General features: G+C 44.3%; 1 protein-coding gene across 1 annotated transcript in view; it reads right to left on the bottom strand.

Moving 5' to 3' along the window:
- The window catches only part of LOC112218233 (tyrosine-protein phosphatase non-receptor type 5-like), a 29,171-nt gene extending 8,077 nt beyond the window's left edge, over nt 1-21,094 (bottom strand). Inside the window, exons 1-5 of the mRNA XM_042301239.1 lie at nt 20,824-21,094; nt 15,245-15,350; nt 12,592-12,877; nt 10,928-11,050; nt 9,851-9,943 (exon numbers count right to left, since the gene is read on the bottom strand). Coding sequence (XP_042157173.1) covers nt 9,851-9,943; nt 10,928-11,050; nt 12,592-12,870 — 495 coding nt within the window. The 5' untranslated portion in view covers nt 12,871-12,877; nt 15,245-15,350; nt 20,824-21,094. The remainder of the gene's footprint in view (nt 1-9,850; nt 9,944-10,927; nt 11,051-12,591; nt 12,878-15,244; nt 15,351-20,823) is intronic.
- Between the last annotated feature and the right edge of the window lie 2,306 nt (nt 21,095-23,400).

Genomic DNA, 23,400 nt, shown 5'->3' with positions numbered 1-23,400 from the left:
TCAAACCCAGGACTTGGCCACAGATGATCTCAAACCCAGGACTTGGCCACAGATGATCTCAAACCCAGGACTTGGCCACAGATGATCTCAAACCCAGGACTTGGCCACTGCCATAGACGTTTGGGAAAGACAGCATACTATGAACACAAAGCTGAGTTCTACGATAAATGAGCTCATCAATGGACAGTCGAACGACAAGACACAGCCACCTTTCCCAGAGGCCATTGCAGCAAGAACAGACCAAGAAGTTACTTTGTCAGGATGAACATGGTACGTGTTTATGATTACAGAGTTGCTTGTGTCTCCTCTGCAAAAGCATTCATCATCTTGTCTAGCATTTTCTCCAACTAACTACTAAGTGCACATCGATAATATATCATAGCTATAAGTTGGCTACTTTATTGCCAGGCTTTTCAGGCCCTGTGTTGATTTTCAATGTCATTCTACCAGAAACGTTTATTAGAGAAGTTTTTTTGTTCGTGTCATGTCTTTAACTCATGTGGCCTACTTGGAATTTCACCACCATCTTGTCATCTGTTCAACAACACAGATCCAGGTCAAGCACCCACAGGTTGCAACAAATGGGGGGTGAAGAGAGCCATTACGCCGCCGTGCACTGGACGGACAACCATGTACTGCAACGTCAGAATGAAGTTCACAAAAGGAAGTAGGTGGACACAAGCAAAGACCAAGACAGAGAGGAAAACAATAGAGACTGGGGCCAGATTCTCTGAGCTATGTAACAGTGCATTCGGAAAGTATAGAGACCCTTTGAATCCCCCCCCAGTATCTCTGAGCTATGTAACAGTGCATTCGGAAAGTATAGAGACCCTTTGAATCCCCCCCCCCCCAGATTCTCTGAGCTATGTAACAGTGCATTCGGAAAGTATAGAGACCCTTTGAATCCCCCCCCCATCAATTTACATAAAATATCCCATAATGCAAAATGTTTTTTTTTTTAAATATTTGCAAATGTATTAAAAATAAAAACTGAAATGTCACATTTACATAAGTATTCAGACCCTTTACTCAGTCCTTTGTTGAAGCACATTTGGCAGCAATAACCACCTTGAGTCCTCCTGGGTAAGCTGGGCACACCTGTGTTTGGGGAGTTTCTCCCATTCTTCTCTGCAAATCCTCCCAAGCTCTGTAAGGGTTGGATGGGTGTGTCGCTGCATAGCTATTTTCAGGTCTCTCCAGAGATTTTAGATCTGATTCAAGTCCGGGCTCTGGCTGGGCCACTCAAGGACATTGAGACTTGTCCATAAAGCCACTCCTGTGTGGTCTTGGACGTGTGCTTAGGGTTGTTTTCCTGTTGGAAGGTGGACCTTTGCCCCAGTCTGAGGGCCTGAGTGCTCTGGAGCATGTTTCCATCATGGATCTCTCTGTACTTTACATCTTTTCCTCGATCCTGACTAGTCTCCTAGTCCCTGCCACTGAAAAACATCTCCACAGCATGATGTTGCCACCACCATGCTTCAACGTAGGGATGGTGCCAGGTTTCCTCCAGACGTGACGCTTGGCATTCAGGTCAAGGAGTTTAATCTTGGTTTCATCAGACCAGAGAATCTTGTTTCTCATGGTCTGAGATTCCTTTAGGTGCCTTTGGCAAACTCCATGCGGGCTGTCATGTGCCTTTTACTGATGAGTGGCTACAGTCTGACCACTCTACCATAAAGGCCTGATTGGTGGAGTGTTGCAGAGATGGTTGTCCTTCTGGATGGTTCTCCCATCTTCGCAGAGGAACTCTAAAGCTCAGAGTGACCATCGGGTTCTTGTCCACCTCCCTGATCAAGGCCCATCTCCCCCGATTGCTCAGTTTGGCTGGGCGGCCATCTCTAGGAAGAGTCTTGGGTTGTTCCAAATTTCTTACATTTAAGAATGATGGAGGCCACTGTGTTCTTGGGGACCTTCAATACTGCAGACATTTGTTGGTTCCCTTCCCCAGATCTGTGCCTCGACACAATCCTGTCTCGGAGCTCTACAGACAATTCCTTCAACCTCATAGCTTGGTTTTTGCTCTGACATGCACTGTCAACTGTGGGACCTTATATAGACAGATGTGTGCCTTTCCAAAATTGAATTTACCACAGGTGGACTCCAATAAAGTTGTAGAAACATCTCAAGGAAGTTCAATGCAAACAGGATGCGCCTGAGCTCAATTTCGAGTCCCATAGCAAAGGGTCTGAATACTTATGTAAATAAGGCATCTGTTTTTTATGGTTCCGGTAAACAGATAACCAACAATCACAGCATCTCAGTTCAGTTCATGAAAAGGGTATGTTGTTTATTTGTTTATGATGTTTTAGTAATTTTTAGAACACAAAAACATATTTACAGTTGAAGTCAGACGTTTACATACACTTAGGTTGGAGTCATTAAAACTTGTTTCTCAACCACTCCACAAATGTCTTGTTAACAAACTGTAGTTTTGGACATCTACTTTGTGCATGACACAAGTCATTTTTCCAACAATTGTTAACAGACAGATTATTTCACTGATAATTAACTGTCTCACAATTCCACTGGGTCAGAAGTTTACATACACTAAGTTGACTGTGCCTTTAAGCAGCTAGGAAAATTCCAGAAAGTTATGTCATGTATTATTTACGCTGGAAAATTGAAGGCTTCCACACTTTTTTCTTAGAAAAGGCCATTGAAGACGGTCTAAAGCCTTTTCGGCATCAACAGCCATTATTGATGAATCTCCATCTTGTTTTTTAGCGTATTGCATTATACTGAAACATGTTCTTGTGTCTATTTTTAAATCAACCCCGTTTGATTCATGTGTATCAAGTCTGGTAAGACTTTTGCCATTCTGTTGCATTTTGTTGTTTTCTTGTCGTAATTTTATTAAACTTATGGGTCTGTGCTATATGCTATAAATATATATATATATATATATATATATATATATATATGCTATAATATGCTGTAGTATTCTCTCGGTTTTAATATAAAACTTAAAGAACTGTTTGACACATGGAATTCAGAAGCACTGAATTGAGTGACGTGTGTGTGTAGTCATTTTTGTAAATGGGGCGCAACTTTGTCCCTGAATGTCAAATAAAAATCTATGGGACAGCTGTCCTTACCTGGTGCTTTTCTCCGCGCTAACATTTTAACAATGTCTAATGTTTCTTTTTGGGGTGATTTCTATGTTTAGTGGTTCTTTTTTTCGTCGGCTGATAGTTGCTCAGGGTTACTGAGTCTAAGAAGGCTGTAGTATCAGTCCAACTGTTGTTGAATTCGGATTTATATAGATTTTCAAAAGAAGATTTTTGTGTAAAAAATGTGTCGTTTCGATTTAAACCATTTGTATCCTTATCTTTGAAAATTATAAATGCAGAAGGTTTAAAATGCCCAAGAGGTTATTAAGAGCATGACCTGGCCAACTGACTTTGATATGAGGAACGTATTAGGAAAGATGATATACATGTAGGTCCTGATGGTACCAAGTACTTACATGCCATTGATCCGAGTGAGGATAAGGATCTGACCAGTATTGAATTTGCAGTGAGCTCAGCCATAACAACCCTACCCCCTAAACAGCTGTTTGTTATAGCAAGTGAAGATAGGAACAATCTGTATAGCAGTGGAGGTTCCTCAGAGGAGGATCATTCAACTCAGTGAATTTCAGCAAAATGTCAATTGTGAAACATTAATTTTAAAAATAATTTTTAGATAAAACTATACTAAATAAATTGAGTGTACAAAACATTAGGAACACCTTCCTAATATTGAGTTGCACCCCCTTTTCCCCTCAGAACAGCCTTAATTCTGGTGCACCTGGCACCTACTACCATACCCTGTTCAAAGGCACTTCAATGTTTTTCTTGCCCATTCACCCTCTGAATGGCACACATACAACAATCCATGTCTCAATTGATATCAATAAGGGATCATAGCTTTCACCTGGTCAGTCTATGCCATAGAAAGAGCAGTCCTCCTCTGAGTACATTGACTTCAATACAAAACCTAGGGGGCTCGTGGTTCTCACCCTCTTCTATAGACTTACACAGTAATTATGACGACTTCCGGAGGACGTCTTCCAACCCTATCAGAGCCATTGCTGCACGACCTGACATGTTGTCCAACCAATCAAAGGATCAGAGAATGAATCTAGTACTGAAAGGATAAGCTACAGCTAGCTAGCACTGCAGTGCATAAAATTAAGTGAGTAGTTGACTCAAAGAGAGAAAAAGAAAATAGTTGAGTTTTGAACAAATACATTTCTTAAATAAGAGAGAGACATTTAGTTGTATTTTTTCCCTTTCACTTTCATTTAGCTAATGCAGCTAATTTAGCCTAATCAACAACCTGACTCAGAAAGGAATGCCATTTATGTTCGCTAGCTGGCTAACACTCCAATTCTTCCAAGTCGATGTAAGCTTTCGGTTATAGTCATTTATTGCCAGTGTAACTGCTAACCTGCTTGCTGTACACATGGATTGGAGTTGTGGGTTTACTAACCCATTAGTTATAGTAGCTATGTTGACTATGATGTTAGCTAATACGGTGACAATGATTAAGGGCTGTGTGTAGCGGTTAGCGGTTATGGTATGAAGGTTTGGCTTGGAGAGATTTTTTTAGTCTGGTCACAAACAGCTGTTAAAATGTGAGAGGAAGAGAGCGTGTAGATGTGATGATAGGTGATGTTCAGTTAGCGAACGATTCCTTATTTTATCCTTCCTCTTTCTACTGACTCGAGAATCATGATTCGGGACAGATCAGTGGCAGCAAGTCTTAAAGATCACGAACAGTCAAAATCATGTTGTCATGAAATACGATGATATTTGAAGGAAACCAGATCAAAGTAGGATGACCAAAGTTTGAAAATGACTGTTGCTTCTACATTGATCAAGTTTGATTTGAAAGTTACTGGTCCCCTTCCCCATGTCAAACATTTAGATTCATTATTAAGGGACAAGGTGACATCACCTTAACTTTCGTTTTCATACACTAATATACTCTTACATCATTTAAATAAGTAGCATCTTGTAACCAACATCGGAGAAGTTGTTTTTGCAGAGGGACGTGGTTTATATAGCTAGATAGCTACTCTACTAGTGCCAAAATGTGAGTGTAAGGTGTCAGCAAATATAATTAAAGGTTTACACTATTAATCTATGGCAAAGATACATATGTTACCCCTTTCATCCTCATCTGGTATTAGCTAGTTACTGGCTAGCAAGGTCTTCCGTCAGCATGGAACCAAAGGGGGGGCGTTGGCAAGGCAACACATCCGTAAGTGCTGCTGTGAACCGTATCACAAGAGACATGCCAAACAAGAGTTGTATAAAAACATTTTTTTGATATCATAGATGCAATTTCAATGTTGTTTGAGTTGCTTGGTGTATCACTCAATTAGCTTGAGATCATTTTACTGCAACACCGCTCACTGAATCCAAGTTGCTTGGCGTTTCAACGAGCTGTCAGTCAAGGCGAGCTCCTGAATATAAGCTCCCCGCCCACTCAGCCGGTCTTTTCAAACTTTTTAGACATTAGAGAAAAAGTACTTTTCAGAATGACTGTTCAGGACATTTAAACCTTTACTGCCAAGTCCTTTTGGTTTGGAAGCCTTTGTTTAGGCCTCTAGAAGTGCAAGTGATATAAAACACCAAATATTCATAAACATTCTGTAATAGAAAAATACCTAATAGCCAACCTGCTTGCACCAATCCCATGTAATTACAGTAAAATACCAACATTATGATTACAGTAGCATTTACTCTTACAGTATAGTAGGCACATTTTACAGTATTGTACTGTATCGTTGCTCTGATATGACAGTAATTTATAGGAAGCTGGTGGTAAGTTACCGTGAATATTACAGTAAAAGTACTTGGAATTTGCCAGAATTCGGCAAAGATACATCAAAAGGTATCTTGATACAAATACGAAATCCCTTGAAGACCAATGTATCCTTAACTACAACAACACTCTCAGTAATGGTGACAAACGTTTGACTGGCTGTGACCTGGTTTTCTTTTAGAAACCAACCTTAGTTTAATGCAATGGCTGTAGGTCGCTCTGGACAAGAGCATCTGCTAAATGACCAAACTGTAAATGTAAAAATGAACACTTGCAAAAGCCAGAGCCGGTCCTGACCACCCTCGGGCCCTAAGCAAAAAATCTGCTAAGGGGCCCTCCTACTTGACCCTGTGAGCCATGTAAACCATTTGTCGTTGCCACACAGTCACAACCGGCACCCCAGTGATCCCACTACAATCCTCCCTCCTTTAAAACAGTTTGCTCCATCTGTCGGTCTAAGAATAATTGGACCTATACAGAACAGAATGAGGTATAAACAGACAATATTTATTAAATAGAACATTTTCTATAGAATCTTAAGATAATATTCACTTAACATGAAATAAATGAGAAATTGTAGAAAATAATGAAATATAACACTGAGCTTTGGGCTCTGCTGCCTGGTAATTAGTCCAGTCCTCACAATATTATACAATATTATACAATTCGCTTTAGCTATACAATGTAAAGATAAGCTTTTGGAATGGGTGCAGCTATTTATTTATTAACCTTTATTTAACTAGGCAAGTCAGTTAAGAACAAATTCTTATTTTCAATGACGGCCATTTTCAGCATCAGCATGGGCACCAGTCTATCTGGACTGCCTGGAGGAAAATGAGAAAGTACGTCACATAGTTAGTTAAGCAGTCATTTACACAAACGCACTTCTTTGCCACACAATCTTAAGTGCTACTAAGTGTGTAAACATTTGAATGTTTGACTTAAAATCTTACCATCAAAAAAATTCCTCTCCTGCACATTCTTGAGGCAGAATCATCAATGATGTCATCACAGGACATGTGTTTCCCCACGTCATGATAACCAGACCACTCAAACGTTCCTGTGACACGCAAGACCTCGGGTAGCTTTTGATGAGCTTTCATTTTGAGAAGCTCCTCTCTGCCTATGCTACCGTTACCGGTAGGGTGACTGCAATTCTTCGGGCCGTCCAAAGGCTAGGAAAGAGTTCCTCCAGCTTTTTCCTCACAGAGAGAAAGGAAAGCATCTCAAAGGCAGTCATCTTATCTGATGGCAGATCAGGTCAATCCTGAATCTCGTGTGCCGGATCCATTCCACTGATGTCACGGTCATCTCTGAAGGATAAAGTGTTTTCAACCTCCAAGCAGTGAGCCTTTAAAGATTCACTGGACATCTGAGAGGCAGTGCTGAAGTTCAGCAGCACTCCATATTCGGTTTTCACCTGGTTGAAAGAGTCGGCCACCATGTTGAAGTAGTTGACTTCAAGGTTTTTCAATGCATCAGTCACTGGTTCATCAGGAGCCTCATAGCTGAAATGCCTTTCACTGTTGCTCAGTCTCTTCTCGTTCAGAACAGCCTCCACATCCATTTCTTCACAAATGCTTTTGGCTGTTGTCTGGGCCTCAGAGAATCCAGTTTCCCGGTATGTAGTGAGGGAGGCCTTTGCATTTGAGATGAAATTCACTGCGAAATCCAACTGCATTGAGGCGGATTGGAGGAGTTGTTCACCTTGTTTTGTCATTGTCAGTATCTCACAACATACGACACAGCAAATCAAGAAGCGGTAGGACACAACTTCCTCTGCAAGTGTTCGTGCCTCCACTTTGGCCACAGGATCGTTGAAGCCTGATACCTGATCGCATGAACACTTTGGAGCCTACTCTCCCATCGTGTGTCCCACCTTGACTTCACAGTTATGTTCACGTCTTTCTTCAAAACACTCCCATCTTTGTGTGCCCCCCCCCAAAAAACCAACTGCATCTTTTGAAGATTTGGCAGCATCTGCGATGACAAGGTTTAGAGTATGTGCTTCACATGAGACCAACACGGCTCTGGGATGTTTTGGGGAGCAGTCTGGCTTGTACTCCTTGGTGCTTGGCCTTCATGTTGGCCCCATTATCATTGCCCTCTGCCATCTTCAAATGGAATCTTCCGCTCGTTCAGCTTATCTACGATGACAGTGTAACCTCAACGTTCACAAAGCAGAGGAAGTGCTCCTTGATCTCTGGCTTTCCCTTTAAAGCCACGCTTCTCAGTATAATGGACATTTGCTCCTGGCGACTAATGCCAGGTGTACAGTCCAAGATAATGGAGAAGTACTTGGAGTCTCTTACTTGAGTCACTATTGCTTCCAGAATCGTGTCACTCACAATCTGTATCAGCTCATTCTTTGTGCGCTTCCCCGGGTAATGAGCATGTGTCTCGCCATCTTTCATTTTGCTGAGATGATTTTCCATAACGGGGTCAAATTTTGCCCAGTAATTCAACCTCTTTTAGGAAGTTTCCATTACCTGGTTGGAAGAGTTTTGTCTGATGAACCCTGAATGCTAGGCTTCTTTTAGCCAGAGACTGGGTGATACTTATGAAACGTGTAAGGACATCCCACCATCTCTTTCTTTCAGCAACAACAAAAAAGCCAGCTCCTGGTAATCTTTTCCCCATTTGACAGCTGTCTCTGTAATACGCCTTAATGGAAACCTCTTCTAGAATTGTGTTTAGGGTAAAAAATAAATAAATCCAGTCCTGGTTTGAATGCGCACTGACTCAGTCGTCATAAAGTCTGTTGAGACTGGGGCCCAATCTGCTGGGTTATTTGGTGGAGATGCAACTGTTCTAGTCGGGTCTGAGCTGCTTGTATCTGATGCTGGCTGAACACCTCTGGTTGTGCTAGTACTGGCTGAGGCTGCCTGTACTTCACCTGGGTCTGTGTTAGTACTTGCTGAAGACGGCTGTATTGGGTCTGTGTTAGTATTTGCTGAAGCTGGCTGTATTGGGTCTGTGTTAGTACTGTCTGAGGCTGAATGTGGATCAACTGAGCTTGTGCTTGTACTGGATGATGATCCAGTATCTCCTCTACTGACAAAAATAAGCATAGCACCTGTAAATTATGGATAACATTACTATTATTAATTTTATCAGCTGCATCAGGCCCATTCAAACTGGCTCCCCCAGATTTCCTTTTATACATTTTCAAATATAAAATGCTATTTATACTATGGCTTGGCATAATACTTGATGGTTATTATTTACTGAGAGATCCGTCATGCCCAGTATGTCCAGCTAATCAACATTTTAAATTCAATATATAAATCAATAGTCAGTATCAATTCATTGCTTTCCATCTTGCATTAGTCCAGAGTTGTAAATAAACCTTGACTGAGAGACTAGATAATCATCGTCTTGTTTTAAAATGATGTGCCATCACACCCATATATTGTCTGGACTGGTCCCACACAGAGGTTGCTGTTGGAAAGCGTGAGTTTCATTTCGAGCCCGCGCAAAGGGTATGAACGCATGTTCACGCGCGACGCGGTTATCTTTTTCGAGCTGCGCTTTGTAAACACCGTTGCCTGTCGGCGTTTATCAAACGTAATAAATAGTTGTGTTTCACTCTCACTTTCGTCAGGCACAAAGTCACAGAACAAAGCCCTGGAAGTGGCTGGCTAGCAAGCAAGACACAGACAGACCAAGAGATGCACTGCCCAGCTAGGTTAGCGAGACAGACAGACAAGAGAGAGAGATGCACTGCAACCTAACGTTACTGTTATTTGCGGACATCAAACTTGGAGAGGAGAGAACACAAGTTTACCTGTTCCCGTAATTCACTCTCGTGGTGTTTTTCCTTCTTCTTCTTCTTCTCTTTTTGTGACCAGAAGGATAGTTACGCTTCACCCTCTCACCCGCGTTGTAAACATTCACACCCGCTTTGACACGAGGGGGAGGCGGGCCCTTGCGTAATTTGCGGAACCCTACGCAACTTGCTTTAGCGTACAGGGCCACCCGGCTCTGTGCAAAGCACACCGCAGCGTTCATCAGGGTGTGTGTGAGAGGTACCTACCATGAAGACAATGATAGCCATGCCAATGCCTTCGGTGGCCTGGAGGACCCAGTAGTGATTGGTTTTCTCCACCTCCGCCATCACGCACAGGGACTGTTTAACAGACGCACAGAGAGAGGATGTGGGACATACATACCGGTAACATTTATTTTCATATTTTTTATTTATTTAACCTTTAGTCTCATTGGGATATACAGTGCCTTGCGAGATCATTCAGAGATCCTCACTGAACTTCTGGAGAGAGTTTGCTGCACTGAAAGTAAAGGGGCTGAATAATTTTGCACGCCCAATTTTTCAGTTTTTGATTTGTTAAAAAAGTTTGAAATATCCAATAAATGTCGTTCCACTTCATGATTGTGTCCCACTTGTTGTTGATTCTTCACAAAAAAATACAGTTTTATATCTTTATGTTTGAAGCCTGAAATGTGGCAAAAGGTCGCAAAGTTCAAGGGGGCCGAATACTTTCGCAAGGCACTGTATATTTATTTTTTTATTTTTCAAAGAGAGACCTGGACCAAGACAGACGCATCAACACATCAGTATCAGACAAAACAAGACACATGACAGCACGTCAGTAACTGACTTGTACACAACACAAAGCCACCGAAGCCAGAAAAACACCAGAGAGCAATATGTTGCCCAGGGCAGGTTGGCGGCACCTTCATTTGGTAGGACGGGCTTGTGGTGACAGCTGGAGAGTAGGTGGAATGTTATCAAATACATTGAACACATGGTTGCCATGTGTTTGATGCCATTTCATTTGCCCCATTCCATCCATTATTGTGAGCCATCCTCCCCTCAGCAGCCTCCACTGGTCAAGCATTAGAGTTTGCAATCAATCATAGGGTCTCTGCTTTACATGTGGAAATGAGTGAATGCTATGTCCTAAATTTGTAATCTAGCCAGGATATTTTTTCTCTCCAAACACTATGAACTGGCAAGTCCCCAAAAAACAACACTTTGTGTAATGTCAACTACAGTTGACAGTCCTTTCCCTAAACTTTCCTCTGCATGCCACCACCTTATAGGCTTGTGTTGTGTTGCAATGTCAGTATACCGGTGGGTCCAATTACTCACGTCCACTCCAAACACAGGGTTGAATGATAGGAGGACGCCCAGGTAGAAGTCTAGGAGCTGCAGGGATTTGTAGAAGGCTGAGAAAAGCCCATTACCATCCACCAGGAAGAAGGCCCAATAACCCTGCGGGGAGGATTGGATTCAGACTGTTCTCAATGAGGCCATTTTGCAGCAACCACAATACATACAAATTAAATCACATACTTAAAAACAACAGATAGCAAGGGATATTTACAAGCAAAGTAGGCTACGTGCAATTTTAAGGAGCAGACACACACGAGGTCTTAATAACATAACGAATATGTAGAGTGACGGACTTCAGTATATCATAATATATCATAATAAGGCCCTCATTCACCTAGACTTTTGCATAAGTGCTAATTTCACACCTGTCTTTTTTCCCAGCATAAACACATCATAAACAGACAGTATCCTACAAAAAAGGCCTGGATATTTTCTTGTTCATTCACTTAGGAAACAAGATGGGCAATATTGTATATAATATATATATATCAGAAGGAACGTTGATCTGCTCCGACACGTAGCAAACCAGTAGATACCCTTTATTTAACTAGGAGAGTCAGATAAGAACAAATTCTTATTGAAAATAACAGCCTACCGGGGAACAGTGGGTTAACTGCCTGCTCAAGTTTTTACCTTGTCAGCTCGGGGATTCGATCCAGCAACCCTTGGCCCAACACTCTAACCACTAGGCTACCTGCCACCCCGGTGAAGTCGAATAATATCTTTTTGTTTCTGACAAGAACAGGTACTTTCACAGCTAGGCCTTTTCGAACTGTGGTTGCACGTCCATTGGAATTTATGAACCATTTTCTACAACCCTTTGCCTTAGCACCCTGTTGTTTCTACAACCCTTTGCCTTAGTGCCCTGTTGTTTCTACAACCCTTTGCCTTAGTGCCCTGTTGTTTCTACAACCCTTTGCCTTAGTGCCCTGTTGTTTCTACAACCCTTTGCCTTAGCGCCCTGTTGTTTCTACAACCCTTTGCCTTAGTGCTCTGTTGTTTCTACAACCCTTTGCCTTAGCGCCCTGTTGTTTCTACAACCCTTTGCCTTAGTGCTCTGTTGTTTCTACAACCCTTTGCCTTAGTGCCCTGTTGTTTCTACAACCCTTTGCCTTAGTGCCCTGTTGTTTCTACAACCCTTTGCCTTAGTGCTCTGTTGTTTCTACAACCCTTTGCCTTAGTGCCCTGTTGTTTCTACAACCCTTTGCCTTAGTGCCCTGTTGTTTCTACAACCCTTTGCCTTAGTGCCCTGTTGTTTCTACAATCCTTTGCCTTAGCGCCCTGTTGTTTCTACAACCCTTTGCCTTAGCGCCCTGTTGTTTCTACAACCCTTTGCCTTAGCGCCCTGTTGTTTCTACAACCCTTTGCCTTAGTGCCCTGTTGTTTCTACAACCCTTTGCCTTAGTGCCCTGTTGTTTCTACAACCCTTTGCCTTAGTGCCCTGTTGTTTCTACAACCCTTTGCCTTAGTACCCTGTTGTTTCTACAACCCTTTGCCTTAGTGCCCTGTTGTTTCTACAACCCTTTGCCTTAGTGCCCTGTTGTTTCTACAACCCTTTGCCTTAGTGCCCTGTTGTTTCTACAACCCTTTGCCTTAGTGCCCTGTTGTTAATAAGGTCGGGAGCATCTCAGCTGACCCACCGTGATTTGGGAAATTGTGCAGAACACGGCACACCAGTGCATCCCCATGACGATGGTGTAAAACTTGTCCCTCCACAGTTCCTCTGGGTGTCTCTGGGGCCCTGGGGGACCTGTCCCTGGTCCTGGGGGTTCATCAAGGCCTGGGGGGCCATCTCCTGGTTGAGAGGGGTCGCCGTCTGTCGTTGGAGGGTCATCCAGCCATATGGGGTCTTCGTCTGGCTTTAGGAAGACGGAGTCCTCCGTCTGGGAACGAGTCGAGCTGCTCAGTCGTCTGGTCATGATGCCCCTGAGACAAGGAGGGGAGACAGGTAGGTTAACAATACAGGAGGGGAGACAGGTAGGTCAACAATACAGGAGGGGAGCAGGTAGGTCAACAATACAGGAGGGGTGACAGGTAGGTCAACAATACAGGAGGGAGACAGGTAGGTCAACAATACAGGAGGGCTCAAGTAGGTCAACAATACAGGAGGGGAGACAGGTAGGTCAACAATACAGGAGGGCCCAGGTAGGTCAACAATACAGGAGGGGAGACAAGTAGGTCAACAATACAGGAGGGGAGACAGGTAGGTCAACAATACAGGAGGGGAGACAAGTAGGTCAACAATACAGGAGGGGAGACAGGTAGGTCAACAATACAGGAGGGGAGCAGGTAGTCAACAATCCAGGGGAGCAGGTTCAACAATACAGGAGGGGAGACAGGTAGTTAACAATACAGGAGGGAGACAAGTAGTTCAACAATACAGGAGGGAGACAGGTGGTTAACAATACAGGAGGGGAGACAGGTGGTCAACAATACAGGAGGGGAGACAAGTAGCTCAACAATACAGGAGGCCAGGTAGGTCAACAATACAGGAGGGGAGACAAGTAGGTCAACAATACAGGAGGGGAGACAAGTAGGTCAACAATACAGGAGGGGAGACAAGTAGGTCAACAATACAGGAGGGTAGGTAAACAATACAGGAGGGGAGACAGTAGGTCAACAATACAGGAGGAGAAACAGGTAGGTTAACAATACAGGAGGGGAGACAGGTAGGTCAACAATACAGGAGGGGAGACAGGTAGGTCAACAATACAGGAGGGGAGACAAGTAGGTCAACAATACAGGAGGGGAGACAAGTAGGTCAACAATACAGGAGGGGAGACAGGTAGGTAAACAATACAGGAGGAGAAACAGGTAGGTCAACAATACAGGAGGGGAGACAAGTCAGGGGAGACAGGTAGGTCAACAATACAGGAGGGGAGACCAGTAGGTCAACAATACAGGAGGGGAGATAAGTAGGTCAACAATACAGGAGGGGAGACAAGTAGGTCAACAATACAGGAGGGGAGACAAGTAGGTCAACAATACAGGAGGGGAGACAAGTAGGTCAACAATACAGGAGGGGAGACAAGTAGGTCAACAATACAGGAGGAGAAACAGGTAGGTCAACAATACAGGAGGGGAGACAAGTAGGTCAACAATACAGGAGGGGAGACAAGTAGGTCAACAATACAGGAGGGGAGACAAGTAGGTCAACAATACAGGAGGGGAGACAAGTAGGTCAACAATACAGGAGGGGAGCAGGTAGGTCAACAATACAGGAGGGGAGACAGGTAGGTAAACAATACAGGAGGGGAGACAGGTAGGTCAACAATACAGTAATGTGATGGGCGCCATGATCTGCACAAATGCAGATGAATCCTCCCTGCGAAACCTCCATCCAGGAAATGAGCCTGTTGCAGTTCAATAATGTGGTGTGTGTGTTTTACTCGCATTAAGCCTGAAGTGCTTGGTGTGTGTGTGTCGGTCTATTCTGCTGGCCTATTCAGGTGTGAGTGGCTTGCATCTCTGAATCCTCTTGTCTTACTGGGATTGTGCTCATGTGTGTGTGTGTGTGTGTGCATGTGTGTGTGTGCGTGTGTGTGTGTGAGCTCTATTGCAGAGGGAGGGATGAATCAGGGGAGGAGTTTACAGCTCCATCCATCTTCATGGCAACAGAGTGCCTCTCATCCTTCCCAGGCATAATCATCCACTGACAACACATAAACACACACACATGTACACTATTCATCTATTTCTTTCTTTCAATCAGCAGTCTATTCAGAGTCCTTTTCTGTACCACTCATCTGTCTTTCCCCATTAGTAAGGGTGCCGCTCATTCGCCTGATTGCACACACACACACACACACATTTGTGCTGTGTGTGTCTGTGGAACATTTACACCCCTCACAGAGCTTTATATCAAAGCTCTGAATAACAATATTCCCTATCATATGGAGCAACGTTGGCAGTCAGAGTCATGCTGTCCTCACACAGTGTCCTCTCTGACTGGATGTCTAGGGTGCCACAGAATGACAAATTAGAACTCGCCATTCAATAGGACCACTCCGTACGGTACGTCCTGTTCTTCTGTCGAACAAAAGATTCCTCGTCGAAACTAAGATTCTCACAACATGTACAGTAGCATTAAACCAGGTTCGAGAATGTCACAATCCAGGTCGATTTCCAGTTGTAGCCTATTTCACCTCAGATACTTACCGACACGAATTCAAACATTCTGCTGTTGAACATATTCTCTTTACAGTTTGGTCATTGTTTACTTTTCAGCTGTGTTATTGAATCGCCCGAGTCCATCCAGCCAATGAGGAAGTCTGAGGAGGTCAGGTGACTTACCTCTGGAAGGTCTAAGGGTACAGGAAGGAGGACAGATCACATGATCAAGTCAAATTCTGTATCCTGTGGCAACCACCAGTTGTTGGCCATGCTGTATGAATCAGTCCTGGAAGAAGAGAAAAGGTTTTACACAAATATATAACAGGTAGTAAAATAAAGTGGTCCTTTTGAAGAGGATATTAGTAATCCAGTGTAAGCTCTAGATGTACCAGAGTATCATTCTGGCCAGTCACCAGCTGGGATGTGATTAGAGGAGGATGGAGATGGAAGGTGAACTGTGAACCACTAAACTAAATCTCTCTCTCTCGTTCTCTCATTCACCACGCCAACCAGGCCCAGACCCAGTCAGTCAGTCACAGACAAAAGAGTTAGACACATGAAAACAGTCAGACATAGCAAAACAGTCAGACCGACTATCAAACAGTCAGACAGGCCCAGCCCAATCTGTAGGCTCCGCGTGCTTCAGTTTAGCTCTCTTTATTCCTCTTCTCCTTTCCCTCCTCCTCTACTGCACTGCTGAATGAATGTGGTGAACTCAGTGGAATATGAGACCACACCATGTGTGTGTGTGTGTGTGTGTGTGTGTGTGTGTGTGTGTGTGTGTGTGTGAGCGCGAGTGTTGAACAGAGGGATGCTGCTTTCAGTCCTTTTCTCTCTCCGCTCGATGCGAAGGTGGGTTTGAAGTGATGACGCCAGTCGGGCTGGCCAGTAGCCATGGCAACGTACGTACACACCACACACACACACACACACACACACACACGTGTTGCAGCATTGAGGGGTTTGTATCGAAAGTGATGGTTTAAGTTCACAAAGGTCCTTCCTCTCAATGGATGGATGGATGAGCAGAAGGACGTATGAATGAGCGGATGGACAGACGAGTGGATGGACGGACGAGTGGAAGGACAGACTAGTGGATGGACAGACGAGTGGATGGACAGATGAGTGGATGGACAGATGAGTGGATGGACGGACGAGTGGATGGATGGACGAGTGGAAGGACGGACGAGTGTATGGACGGATGAGTGGATGGACAGATGAGTGGAGGGACAGACGAGTGGATGGACAGACGAGTGGATGGACAGATGAGTGGATGGACAGATGAGTGGATGGACGGACGAGTGGATGGACGGACGAGTGGATGGACGGACGAGTGGATGGACGGACGAGTGGAAGGACAGACGAATGGAGGGACAGACGAGTGGAGGGACAGACGAGTGGATGGACAGACGAGTGGATGGACGGATGAGTGGATGGACGGATGAGTGGATGGACGGACGAGTGGATGGACGGACGAGTGGAAGGACGGACGAGTGGATGGACAGACGAGTGGATGGACAGATGAGTGGATGGACGGATGAGTGGATGGACGGATGAGTGGATGGACAGACGAGTGGATGGACAGACGAGTGGATGGACAGACGAGTGGATGGACAGACGAGTGGATGGACAGACGAGTGGATGGATGAATAGGAGGCTAGCAGCACTATTTTGTGTGAAGGTTGTTTGAAGCGCTAACACTGTAAAGCTGGAGTTTCAGTAACCATGGTAATGACGAGCATACAGCACACACACACACACCCGTATAAAAGCTTAGCGCGAGGTGCAGTATACGGTATGCCACTGAGACAATAGTATGTATACTGCACAAAAATATAAACGCAACATGTAAAGTATCGGCCCCATGTTTCATGAGCTGAAATAGAATATCTCAGATAAAGTTTTTCTCTCAATTTCTGTGCACAAATTTGATTACATTTCTGTTAGTGAGCCTTTATCCTTTGCCAAGATAATCCATCCACCTGACAGGTGTGGCATATCAAGAAGATGGTTAAACAGCATGATCATTACACAGGTGCACCTTGAGTTGGGGACAATAAAAGGCAACTCTAAAATGTGCAGTTTTGTCACACAACACCATGCCACAGATGTCTCATGTTTTGAGGGAGCGTGCAATTGGCATGCTGACTGCAGGAATGTCCACCAGAGCTGTTATCAGAGAATTGAATGTTAATTTCTCTACCATAACCCATGTCCAACGTCTTTTCAATGACCTCTGGCATACTGGAAAAGTGTGCTCTTCACGGATAAATCCCGGTTTCAACTGTACCGGGAAGATGACAGACTGATGTCAACGTTGTGAACAGAGTGCCCCATGGTGGCTGTAGGCTTATGGTATGGTGTTTACTGATGTCAACATTGTGAACAGAGTGCCCCATGGTGGCTGTAGGGTTATGGTATGGGCAGGCATAAGCTACGGACAACGGACAACGAACACAATTGCATTTTAATCAATGGCAATATGAATGCACAGAGATACCTGAGGTCCGTTGTCGTGCCGTTCATCCGCCGCCATCACCTCATGTTTCAGCATGATAACGCACGGCCCCATGTTGCAAGGATCTCTACACAATTCCTGGAAGCTGAAAATATCTCAGTTCTTCTATGGACTGCATACTCACCAGACATGTCCCCCATTGAGCATGTTTGGGATGCTCTGGATTGACGTGTACGACAGCGTGTTCCAGTTCCCGCCAATATCCAGCAACTTCTCACAGCCATTGAAGAGGAGTGGGACAATATTCCACAGGCCACAATCAACAGCCTGATCAACTATGTGAAGGAGATGTGTCGCGCTGCATGAGGCAAATGGTGGTCACACCAGATACTGACTGGTTTTCTGATCCACTCCCCTACCTTTTTTTAAGGCATCTGTAACCAACAGATGCATATCTGTATTCCCAGTCATGTGAAATACATAGATTAGGGTCTAATGAATGTATTTAAATGTACTGATTTCCTTATATGAACTGTAGCTCACTAAAGTCTTTGAAATGACTGCATGTTGCGTTGATATTTCTGTTCGGCGTTAATGTTGGTCCTAACAGTGAGACCACCCTCCTCTTTTGGTCCTGAAGGCAGCACTCGCTCAGTCATTCATCCCAGTTCAAGACTACAGTACATTGTGTTGATCAGAAAGTAGAGTATGTAGCACTAAGCACAAGAGCCCCAGTATAGCCTGGTAACCTAATGGTTGCTGCTTCAAACAATGTTGCTTGTTTCTCTATTTGGTAAGAGACCCAGGCTACCATCAGTAGTCCACACCCCAGTAAGCAAGCCATGTGTAGCAACAGCACTGGGTATCTACTCTACAAGGCCAAGGATATGCTGTGCGATTCCTGGCGATAAGTGGGACATGTTCCCCTTGTTTCTCTATTTGGTCCTCTTGCCGTTTGGTTTCGCTAAGCAGGTAAAAGACCCTCAGTCATGAAGCACCCAGGTAACTTTTGAATGGGCTCTTTTTTGGGGGGGGGGAAATCAAACTTTTCCGATTGAGATCCTTCTATGAAATAGACCGACAGCGGCGGAGGACAGCGACGGTCTGACCATCTTTTAGAATATGGCAGGTTAGTGGGCTCGGTAAACAGTTGATCATCCACAGTTAATGCATTCTGAGCCCGAAAAACACTGGAACAAACAAACAAATTAGAGTGGAGATAATTTGTCGTTGAGTAGGATAAAAAACCCAGCGGAAAGTGACGGCCATTACGGCTAAGCGTTCTGCGATCACAATTCAGATGGTTGAACATGACCCCCTCAACGACGCTTCTGGACTAATGTGTTTTCGCAGTACGTTCATCAAAATAACGTTTTAGAATGGGTTCTGCGCGGGCTTCCTGGTCTATCACATAATACAATACGCCTAATAACGTGTGATTAGGAGAAACAGAGATAGATATCAAAGACAGCCCTCCTCGCATAAAAGACCTTCACACCGTCCTTGTCCCAGGAGAGAAGACCAGGGGCCTGTATTCACAAATCGGCACAGAGTAGGAGTGCTGATCTAAGATCAGTTTTGCCCTTTTACAATCATAGTGAATAAGATGATATGGCCGGGGGGGGGCCTGATGCTAGTTCAACACTCGCACTCTGATGCCTGATTCGGTCCAAGCCAAGCTGAGCTGTACTGGGCATGCATGGTTATGCATCCACCATAGATGCTGGAACCGTGCTGGAAAGGACACTGAAAAGAAAATATCCAAACCAGCTGAGTATGGTTCTGGTTGGCACTAGTATGAATAAGGCATGAGACAGCTTGTGAGTACAGGGCCAAGAGCTCTCCAAGGACCAGATGAACTAAGCCGTGTGAGTACAGGCCCAAGAGCTCTCCAAGGACCAGATGAACTAAGCCTTGTGAGTACAGGCCCAAGAGCTCTCCAAGGACCAGATGAACTAAGCCTTGTGAGTACAGGCCCAAGAGCTCTCCAAGGACCAGATGAACTAAGCCTTGTGAGTACAGGCCCAAGAGCTCTCCAAGGACCAGATGAACTAAGCCTCTCACACACTTAGGAAAGTTTTGCACCTGTTCTTTTTAAAAGACACTACGGCGTGCAAGGTCAGAACTAAAGGTAAAATTGAGTTTAGGAGAAGGATAATTGCACCACCCGGAACCAAATCTTATGTGCACCAGCTAGCTAACTCAATTAATTCTGGGGGCGGAGGTGCCAACATCTGAACTAGTGAAAACAGCAGATGGCATGCAAGAGAAGAAGAGAACTATATTTGAAAGGACTTTCTGAGAAAATAAAATAGAAAATAAGGAAATTGCCTATCACTTTGGTGTTTTCTTCCAGCTGAGACAGTGGGTGAGGAGGTTAGAGGTCGGGAGGTATCGGACAGTGTTGTGTTAATGCTCACATGACAGGCAGGAGCAGGAAGCTCTTACTGAAAGTGATGATAGGACAGTAACAGGAGACATGGTCATGAGAGACAGAGACATGCCTCCCTCAGCAGCTTAAATCCTACGCACACGCACACGCACACAGACACACATTCAACAACAGTGTGTTAAAAAAATGGATCAATAAATAAACATAAAATGAATTCCTCCAAGGATGGTTAGTTGGTAAACAAAATGTAATAATCAACACTGCGGAGATGTGTGCAGCCAAGAATCATCCTTCGCCATCTCAGAAAATAAAGCACCCTTATCTACAACCTCTCACTTCCTCAATGAGGAAAGATTGCATCCACATTAGGCCTACATCTAACTACAAAGTATACAGAATATGTTCATTCTTTGGTAGTCGTTCATACTGAGACAAAACACCATTCATATCACGTACAGCGCTACAGTGAGCCAGAGAGATCAAACTGTACAGAGAGATGAAGAGCTGCATGAAAACATCCGTAATGATTCCCACAGGGACGGGAGCTGTTGCATCTCTCTACAGTAACTCGCATATTTTCGTTTCGGAAAAGATATGCCCATACCCAAACAATACAGTTACTGAGACAAACACTAGATTATACAATGAAAACAGTACTAGATTCAATGCTTAGATTGGAAGGCAACAAAGCATAAGTGTTGAAGGAAAACACACTCGCACACAACATGACTCCCTCCCTACCTTTTACGGTCAGTAGCGCAGCTGCCAGCTGTAAACATTGATATTCACTCCATGTTGTCTCGCAAAGAGGAGGAAGAGAGCGAGAGAGGGAGAGAGAGAGAGAGAGTAGTGGTAGCTCTAGGCTGTCATTACCCAGTCGTATGGTCCAGTCTGGAAGAGCTTTCTTACCTGTGTTTCTCTTCACATTACCATCCTTCCTCCCTCTCAGCTCAACCCTTTGACACAACGCAATCTGAAAATACTTTTTTCCTTTATCAGTGTGTGTGTGTGTGTGTGTGTGTGAGAGAGAGTGTATGTGACAGGTTTTCTTTTGTTTGTTTCCTGGAGGAGAGCGAAAGATCCACAAGCGACAGCCTCGTCTAGGTATATGCAGCAAGAGGCTATATGGTAGCCTTGGCAACAGAGCCAGAACGAGGGAGAGGGAGGAGGGAAGAATCATAACACATCGCTGAGCAGTGAGCACCCCCACTGTCCCCTCTCATACCAAGCTGTAGGCTTTGCCACCCACCTCTCCCTTTCCCTGTCTTTTCCCTCTCTCTCTCTGTTGCTCATCCTTTTTTCCCCCCTCCTCTCTCCATCTCTTTATGTCATCCTCTCGCGTTCTCCTAAGCTCACTATCTCTCTCTTTCCCCCTCTCTCTCTCTCTCTCTCTCTTCAGATATCTCTCTCTTTCCCGCTCTCTCTCTCTCTTCAGATATCTCTCTCTCTCTCTCTCTCTCTCTCTCTCTCTCTCTTCAGATATCTCTCTCTTTCCCTCTCTCTCTCTCTCTCTTCAGATATCTCTCTTTCCCCCTCTCTCTCTCTCTCTCTCTCTCTTCAGATATCTCTCTTTCCCTCTCTCTCTCTCTCTCTTCAGATATCTCTCTCTTTCCCTCTCTCTCTCTCTCTCTTCAGATATCTCTCTCTTTCCCTCTCTCTCTCTCTCTCTTTCCCTCTCTCTCTCTCTTCAGATCTCTCTTTCCCTCTCTCTCTCTCTCTCTTCAGATATCTCTCCCTCTCTCTCTCTCTCTCTTCAGATATCTCTCTCTTTCTCTCTCTCTCTCTTCAGATATCTCTCTCTTTCCCTCTCTCTCTCTTCAGATATCTCTCTCTTTCCCTCTCTCTCTCTCTCTCTCTTCAGATATCTCTCTCTTTCCCTCTCTCTCTCTCTCCAGCTATATGTGATGGAATACACATGGTAGCTTTTCTTTGGCAGCCCTCTGAACTGACCAGGTGTCCATAAGCCATCAACACAAATAGACTACAAGACATGCAATGTGTCCCCCCCCCCCATCACATTAACACCAAAACAGTTCAATAACAGTGAAGCACATGCTCTCTCTAAGCAGGCTTTAGCTCAGCGGGATACTGCGGTATTGTGACGGACATAACTGTTTGTTTTTTATAGCGGGCGGTCGCACACACACATACGCACAGACAAACACACGTTGTTCCCTGGAGGTCATCCGCGGGTAGGGCAAAGCGGACGACAGGTTAAAGATACCGGAAAAGGCCTGATACCCAGCAGCCTTGAGTTGACAGGCTCCATGGTCACCATGTTGGAATTCTTACATCACTTTGCCATGACGGAGATGTTATCATGTCCATTTAAATTCTTCGCCAATAACATAGCTGGACATTTTAGAAATGACAAGCCTTGAACAATCAAACAGTGCACTGCTCTCTATCCGATTTCCAACCCAATATGTATTTCAAATTACCATGGGGGTAAAAGTGGAAGTAATGTAGGCGCCAATACAACAGTCTACTCTAATGTATCTATGTATTTCCTGGTCAAAACAGAACATGGTGAGGTGTTCTTCTAGATGTAGGACATCTAGTGGTAAATATCAGAACATGGTGAGGTGTTCTTCTAGATGTAGGACATCTAGTGGTAAATATCAGAACATGGTGAGGTGTTCTTCTAGATGTAGGACATCTAGTGGTAAATATCAGAACATGGTGAGGTGTTCTTCTAGATGTAGGACATCTAGTGGTAAATATCAGAACATGGTGAGGTGTTCTTCTAGATGTAGGACATCTAGTGGTAAATATCAGAACATGGTGAGGTGTTCTTCTAGATGTAGGACATCTAGTGGTAAATATCTGTCTCTGCAGAAGCATCATTTGTAGACGACTGTAAACACGGGCCTTTACCATACCATCACTATTGATTGATTGTATTCAGCGGAATATCCAGACCTTATTGGGTCAGTAATTGCATGTTCATTAACATGGTTGGTATCCTCCAATGGTAAACGCACAATGGAACAGGAACAATACATTTTAAAAACGGAACCATACATTGTCTCCCTGCAGCCTGGTAGACAACCCTGTACTCCGTCGTCAGATGTGACGTTGACCTCTATCAAACAGCCTCCCTGTCTACCAGTGTCTATGCCATAAAACACATGGCTGACGGCCAGGGATGCTAACATATCTACCGGTGGATTTGCATTAGGCTGAGGGCGAATCAAACCAAATCAAATTGATTTATATAGCCCTTCGTACATCAGCTGATATCTCAAAGTGCTGTACAGAAACCCAGCCTAAAACCCCAAAAACAGCATGCAATGCAGGTGTAGAAGCACGGTGGCTAGGAAAAACTCCCTAGAAAGGCCAAAACCTAGGAAGAAACCTAGAGAGGAACCAGGCTATGAGGGGTGGCCAGTCCTCTTCTGGCTGTACCGGGTGAAGCCTTCATCTCACTACTGTAGAGATCATTTCACTTCTTCAATGGACGATCAGTTGTTTTGAACTACATTC

The sequence above is a fragment of the Oncorhynchus tshawytscha genome, linkage group LG19 (genome assembly GCF_018296145.1).
Source record: "Oncorhynchus tshawytscha isolate Ot180627B linkage group LG19, Otsh_v2.0, whole genome shotgun sequence".
Taxonomy (NCBI): Eukaryota; Metazoa; Chordata; class Actinopteri; order Salmoniformes; family Salmonidae; genus Oncorhynchus; species Oncorhynchus tshawytscha.
Note: the sequence above shows the minus strand (reverse complement) of the source record. Positions and strands in the feature narration are given on the sequence as shown.